This window comes from Silene latifolia, chromosome Y, assembly GCF_048544455.1.
Source record: "Silene latifolia isolate original U9 population chromosome Y, ASM4854445v1, whole genome shotgun sequence".
Taxonomy (NCBI): domain Eukaryota; kingdom Viridiplantae; phylum Streptophyta; class Magnoliopsida; order Caryophyllales; family Caryophyllaceae; genus Silene; species Silene latifolia.
The window spans coordinates 282,851,516-282,859,582 of record NC_133538.1 but is presented as its reverse complement, the minus strand read 5'-3'; the positions used below and the strand labels follow the sequence as shown (position 1 = coordinate 282,859,582).

Genomic DNA, 8,067 nt, shown 5'->3' with positions numbered 1-8,067 from the left:
TACGGAGTATATTATAGAATACTACAAATAAGCCCGTGCATCGCATGGACATTAAATCTAGTAATAAATATATATTTAAGGCTTTTTTCGAGCGACGTGGTAGTCTCCAACTTTTTTAAAACACTTAATTAAATTCTAAAATTAATTACTTATAAAATGGCCTTACGAAACGTTATTGTGAGACTATTTGATAATAGGGTAGTTAGAAGTTGTGAAATATATAAAAGGATAATACATTACAATTTTTGAGGTACTTTGTACTAATATCATTAAAATTGGTACGAAGAGCATAAAAATATAATCCGTACGTATATGTATGTAATTAAATTTATATGTCTTTTTTTTGGTGAACAAATTAGTATGACTATATAGATGTTTGCGAATTATTACTCGGTAACATCTAATAATCAAACGTTGAAAATTCGTAATAATCCATACAATATAATACATTATTTCTATAATTATTTCGATAATCAATCAATCAATATATATAACTAAAGGAGGCTTTTTTTTCCTAATTATACTATTAGCATTAGAATTAGAAGAAATTAATTATTTAAAATTTTTCTATTACAATTAGGAATAGAATTTTCTTATTAGAAATAGGAAATAAACTAATTATTTTACAATTTTCCTATTAGAAATAGGTATTATGAGGCTAAAAGCCCCTAGGCCGAGCTGGGTTGTGACAAATCTGCATGCATAATACGGACTACATGTAATTTACTCGTGTAAAGAGTAAAATGAACGCTGAAATATGCCCCTACATCTTTTGTTATTGCTAATGTCATATTTAATTATACATAATACGAAGTTTATTTTTCAAATGTCATATGTATTTCTCCTACTAATTTTAAAGTTATTTCCCTCACAATACACTTCAACTTCTATTGATATAATTTATTATTATATTATTTACATTCATTTGTCATTATATAAATGTATATTAATCAAAAATTAAATAAGATATTCACATATTATTGATAAGTACAAAGTTTGATATCTATTTTTCAAGGAGTATTAAAAGATAAAGAAAGTTGCTGCTAATATGCGAATTGAAATATCATATTATGACAAATGAGTAAATGTTTTGAAAAACTTTATTGTGCGATTGTTTTACAATTTAAAGTAAAAATGGTATCACGAGTAATAAAATAGATTTGAATGAGGCTTGAAGATAAATTAGATACACTTATTATAGAAATATGTATAAGGTTAAGATTCAATTCAAGCAACGATCAACATTAAAAAAACGTCATGATAAACACATAAAAGGGTAAGAGTATTCTTTCCCTAACATAGTGAAGACCGTCTCTCTCAAGCTTTTCTTCTGACAAATTTACATGCATAAAAAACGGTACTATTCAATTATAAGGAACAAACTAATTATTGTTGATGCTATAATTTTTTTGGGTGTAAATTGAGAACATCATCACTATAATTTAGGGAGAGATACGAATTGGGGAAGGGTGAGACATATTCGTCATGCATAATACGATGTTTTAACCACCTTTAGGCAAAGATATAAAAATAAATGAAAAAATTTAAACCTAAAAGGGGGTCACGTACTTGCCAACTCTTCTATAGTTCTCTACCGCATTAATATTCTCATGAAGTTTATGGCATTTATTTCATATTAATGAAAAAAATGATTTTACTGCTTCGTACAATTTGTGATTTATAACTTTTAGCTAACTTATTTGAACTTGCTTAAATTTATATATTTTAAGTGAAGAATATTAACTATAAATATGATAAAGATAAAGTTTGATCTTTAATTTCGTCGGAGATAAAAAAAACTCAATTTTTTATTTTCTTATAATATACTAATTAAAGGTCATAATGTAAAACATGAAATTACACCACAATCTACCATTTCAATATGTCGATGATCAACACTCAAATAGCACATTTATTATTTAAATAGTGTAAAAACTCTCAAAATGCTAAAAAAAATGTTCAATCATAGTTATCAAAGAAAACCCGAGTTTCTCGCATTTTTTTCTCATGTTCAACTTGATCTTTACGGGATGTAAATGTGATGAAGTTCAGAAAGTAGCGGATAGTTTTCTGTTAGTTAGATGGACTTTTCAAGAGAAAGATGAAAGCTTTGCATTTTAGACCGTTTTATGTGTGAACCGAGGGGATTAAGTAGTGGGCTAAAGGTTGTTTCGAGTGGAAATGAGGTTGATTGTGAGTTGATTGACTAAAGTTTTTACTTAGTAGATCTAGAAAGGAGATAATAATTATAAGATAATAAAATTTGAAGAAAAAAAGGACAATAAAAATGAGATAAAGGTAGTAAGATTTATTTATACAAAATGAAATAAATAGCAAAGTTCGTGTATATATAAAATATTCAAACTTATTTAGTTTACAAACATAGTACCCAAACACTTTGTTGAGTATCTGGAATGGAGGTCGGGGAGGGGACGAGAAAAAGATTAGGAAGGGAAAAGGAGAGGGATAAGAGGGAATATTGCTTCTTAAACTTTTCTTTGTTGAAGGAGAAATAAATTGTCTTTGATAAGGGAGACGAGGATCCATATTATCTAGAGTAAAGATTGGTGTTTCATAAAGCTGAATGTGATTTATGACTTCTTAGATATAAAACGTGGCAGAAAGGTAGTGATAATGGTAGTGGATTGGAGGTTGTTTCAAGTAGTAAGAACTAATCACAGTGGCTGATGTTTTATTTTGCGAGTAAATTAGTGGGGTGGAGGGAGGGTGCATTTGTGGAGGGTGATGAGTTTAACGGGGATAGTGATAATAAATAAGGTTATTTATCAGCAAAATATCGCTTGCATTAAAACATATAGGTAACATGAATAATAACAAGAAACCTCAAAAGATTATACTGATAAACTTAATCTTGACCCCATCAATCCAAATTAAAGTAAAATCTTAATTCTAACAACATTGTCGAGAGTAAGGGTTAGTTTCCATTGTATTTTAGATTTTTCTAGAAGTAAGGGTTTAGTTTTTCACTTGGTTGGATAAATTTGAGAGAAATTTCGAAGACAAAGATCCATCTTTCAAGGGATGAGATTGTTTTAGATCATGTGTGTGAATAAGGAAGAAAATAAGGGTCTGCGTGAAAGATTTTGTTTCAAATGAGAAGATGGGGGGCAAGACTAATGTTATAGTGAGGTGTCATAAGCAACCTCAGTCATGTAGTATTGCGTTGGAATTTGGTTCACATTCAAAGGTACGTCAATAGTTTGACCGGGAGATATAACATTTAACTACCCTCAGAAATGTTTTTACGTAACTACCATTTGATCCAACAATGACTAAATTATGGTTGTTCTTCTAAAGAAGGAGATTTGTTGCATCATTGAGTTGATTAAGTAGATATTATTGTTTTTCTTGACCAATTAAAAAACAAATAAGTATTAATGAACAAAATCTAAAAACTCCTCAGTCCCAAGTATTATATATATAAACTTCATATTGGTTTTATTTTCCTAAAAAATTAAACATTGTCGAGAGAAAGGGTTAGTTTCCATTGGATGGTGGATTTTTCTAAAAGTAGGGGTTTAGTTTTTCGCTTGGTTGGATAAATTTGAGATAAGTTTCGGAGACAAGGATCGATCTTTCAAGGGATGAGATTGTTTTAGATCATGTGTGTAAATAGGGAGCAAAAATAGAGGTTTGCGTGAAAATTTTTGTTTCAAATGAGAAGATGAGGTCCAAGACTATTGCTATAGAGAGAAAAGAGAGGGGGGGGGGGGGTTGTTGGAATTTGATTCACATTCCAACGTACATGTATAGTTTGACCGGGAGATATAACATTCTACCTACCTCTAAATGATTTTACTTAATTACAATTTGATTCATTAAATTATGGTTGTTATTCGAAAGAAGGAAAATTGTTGCATCATTGAGTTGATTATGCAAAGTAGATATTATTGTTTTCCTTGACCAATTGAAAAACAAACAGGTATTAATGAACAAATTCTAAAAACTATCAGTCCAAGTATCATATATATAAACTTGATTTTGGTTTTATTTTCCAAAAAAAAGTATTTTATTAATCAAACACTCTTTTATTCTTACGTCAATATTATGTTAACGGGAATTATTTATTGGTCATGCGGTATACATAAAATCTTAGACATGAACGATGTACTATATGTCTATATTCCATTTATTAAGAAATTTATCACGCATTATTTTAATATCCGTACAACGCACGGACAAGAAAACTAGTAAAAGTAATATAAGAGGATCCTCTCTATTATGGAGGAAAAAAGAGATAGTAGAAATGAAGAGGATGAAGGTAGTGGAAAATGAGGTGGATGAAAATTCGAGGTGTCAAAAAAATAGAAAGAAAGAGAAAAAATAAGAGGATGAAATCATTCTCTCTATTGTGGGTGCTCTTATGACTCCTTTCGCATCATCAAACAGGCAATTAGACGCAATCAGTAAGAAGTATGAACTATCTCATCTAGCATCTATTTCAATAGCATTTATATAGAAATACAAGCTGGAGGAGGTTCGTATAATCACGAGGACAAAGTGGGAAACATACTCACAGAAACAAAAGGAGGCTCATATAGCATTTTAAACAATGCAGGAAACACTATCACAAACCCCAAGCTAGCCTACAATCTACGTCTTAACAATCTACGAGCTACTTGACAGATATATATACACATACTGCAGCAATTTCCTTGATCATAAAAGTCACTATCGAAATGCCTAGAGTTCCAACTTTTAAAACTCAACAACTAAAACATAGCCCATTGTAACAAGTCTTTCTCATGAGTTCATTGCACAACCACCTTCAACCCTGCAACTTTTGGTGCTTATTATCAACTATCAACATCACCTCCAAGTTCCAACCCAAACTTCTAAATAAAACCTCAAACCTCATTCTCTTGCGCCTCTATTAAACCTACCAAACTTAACACTGAAACTTTGAACCCCAAAGCAACTTTTTGAAGTGGATAAAAAATAAAAATCAAAACTTCCCCAATGTTCCAAGATAAAGAAGTAGGAATCTAAACAATAACAAACTTCAACCTGAAAAATCTTTGATATTTCCGAATTCAGAATTAGTGAAATCTGAAATGTGGAATTGCAAATTTGATAACCTGATGGCACACGCAAGTAATATATTTGAATGTTTATTGTTTGATAACTTTAATACTTGATTGCACACCCAAGTGATCAATCATGTTTGACACTGCAAGGCAATTAACGACCCACGACAAAAGTTTAACCACAACTATCAAATCATCAGACCTAAAAACAAAAGTCACACACATAACTTGCAACCATATGATAAAACTCTAAGCAACATAAATCAAAGAAACAACATCCTTGGAAAAATCAATTTCTCAAACAGAATTGAAACTTTAGAAGCTCAAATACAGAGACAAGTAATGATTTCTTTAAAAGTTTAAAATTGATTTCAGTAATTTACTCGGCTACCATGCTTGATCAGATTCAAAGTTTTTCAATCCCACCGATACTAATGCCTCTACACCCATAAATTCCATCCAAAACTTCACAAGCAATGACCAAAACAATAATAAATTCAATCATTAGAACTAGATATAATAACAGTCCAATTTTATTCCATATTTCGACGGAAACAGAGATATATGTCCCTGAAAAAAAAAACCAATTACACATCTTCCATCCTCAAATGCTTCACTATATCACCAATTGAAATAATTGACAGATATATACACTCACCGCCTTGAATTTCTCAAGCAAAAACCATTAACTCCATCTTTCAAAACTCAACCATTTAGATCATTAATAAAGCACATTCCAACAATTCAAACACAGAAGCAAGAGACACGAGTATCAACTTTCAACACACGACAATTACGAACTCAACTATATATATATATATATATATATATATATATATATATATATATATATATATATATATATATATATATATATATATAGAACCTTCATAATACAAGTAAACCACCATGTCAAAAGTTCATGTTTCTCAGTGGTTACTAGGATCTCGAAACAGTGTCAACTAAACAAAGCTTGAATAAGCTTTGATATCAAGATCAGAATGAGGTTGCTAACACCAACTGTTAGCATAGTCGGTAAATTCGATGCTATACCTAGCAATCTAGCATCAACAAGGCAATCTCCAAAATACCATTCATTTTGGGAATTGTACACCCCTAAAAAGATCAACTCTTAAACGAAAATGAAAAGGAAATGAAACCAATTCCGCATTTAACTCAGAAACCTAACTTGATCCGATACAACATCATTAAATCCCACAGAGATAATTCCGCTGAACCCGTACATCCGCCCAAAAATTTACAATAAAGCAGCAGAAGAAAAATAATCTCGCTGAAACACAATCAAAGAACAAAGATACTCGCCAGAATAACATTTCAAACTTGAAATTCGCATAAACGCAGTATAAGAATAACAATGACATATACTAAGCACTAAACCGAAAAATTTAACATTGTATTATAATGTATCCAACATAACAGCAGGAGCGCATACACATCAATAATACCGCGAAATTAGAAAAATGCGAAGAACAAAGCGAACCCGTTATAACCTCAAAGCTCATCCTCAGCACGAAGGTACTCACCAATATCAGCCTGATGAATAACAACAAGCACATTTGGGTCGGATTTCCTAACATCCTTAGTACTCTTACTAGCAACACCAAACCCCAACGGAATATCCGACATGGAATAAACAACAACTCCATCACCAGCATTAATATCCTCAGTAATCCTTCCAAGGTGAGCCTTCAAAACCGGATTCCCATACAAAAACGACATCTCGGAGGTGGGTTTAAGCCAGACCTTATGCTTGGCGTGTGGGGCAAGTAAAGGTAGAGAATGTACGGTGAGATGGAAATTACCGTGGTGAGTGAATTTACCAACTTGAGTACCCAGGTAAACGAGCTTGTCACGGGAGACGTTGGTGGCGCGCTTGACGAGCGATTCGGAGACATAGTAGAGACGATTTTTCTGAAGACGGAAACAGTAACGGGTCGGGTTGGATGGATCGGAGTCGGGACCTTCGTAGGAAGGGTTGTCGATTAGGTTTTTGATGTTGTTGCCGATGAATTTGAAGAGTTTTTCGAAGACTGCGGTGGTTTCTTGCTCGTCTAGGGTTCTCATGGTGGTGGAATTTGCGGTGGTGGTTAGGGTTTTAGGGTTTAGGGGAAGGGAGGTGAGAAAGAAGGGGGTTATGAGGTTTAGGTTTTCAGGGGAAGGTTTATGTATACTGGTATTTTGAATATGAAACGGATCATTTTTGAAATGGAACATGGAACGGGTCATTTCGATTGAGTTTAACAGGGCATTAGCAATAGACAAACCTATTTTGAGGTTCATTTTATGTCAAATCATCTAACATACAAATCTTTCTAACAATAAACCTATTTATAACAATAGACCAAAAAATTGAGGGCTCATAATATGGGCCCACAAACAAAGAAAATACATACATAACAATAAACAATTACACATAAGGTCCCACCTACTATCAACAAACCTCGATAAAATATTGTAACCATTTTCATAGATAAAGCTTCATAACTTTATCCAACAATAGAGAGGTTTGTTGACAAACCTCCAAAATAGTGGATAAACCTCTCTATGAACCCCTTATTGCTAATGCCCTCACTAGACTCGATAAATATAAATATGGGAGATAAACTGGGTCTAGGTATGTCAATGGATCGGGTTCGGGTCGGGTGAAGCTTCACCCGCATCCATCCATCACATTAAAAACCTCATCAAACTCATCCATCATCCGCGAAACTTATCATCCATCAGCCGTCCATCCATCATCCGCGGATGAAACGGGTGATAAATGGGTGATGATTTAATTATGTTTATAAGCCTAAAAAAGTATTAAATTTTATTTCAACCAAAAATATGTAAGGTAAATTAGTATTACACTAAGTGCTTTAAAAATTTCGTAACTTAATGTTTGCTTGAACATATAAAAAGTAAGTAGATTAGTATTGGGTAGCTTAAGTTTTATATAAATATGTATTTTTTTTTCAAAAAAGGAAGAATATCGGGTGGCGGATGGATAATGGGTTGG

At 32.3% G+C, this 8,067-nt stretch overlaps 1 protein-coding gene across 1 annotated transcript; it reads right to left on the bottom strand.

Moving 5' to 3' along the window:
- Positions 1-6,353: 6,353 nt before the first annotated feature.
- LOC141626355 (uncharacterized) lies at positions 6,354-7,242 on the bottom strand. The gene has a single exon (XM_074440217.1). The coding sequence runs from the start codon at positions 7,131-7,133 to the stop codon at positions 6,561-6,563; it is 573 nt and encodes a 190-aa protein (XP_074296318.1). The 5' UTR covers positions 7,134-7,242; the 3' UTR covers positions 6,354-6,560.
- Positions 7,243-8,067: the final 825 nt, after the last annotated feature.

Excerpts from the sequence above, each read along its gene's own strand:
- LOC141626355 (XM_074440217.1), bottom strand. The coding sequence starts at position 7,133 with ATGAGAACCCTAGACGAGCAAGAAACCACCGCAGTCTTCGAAAAACTC.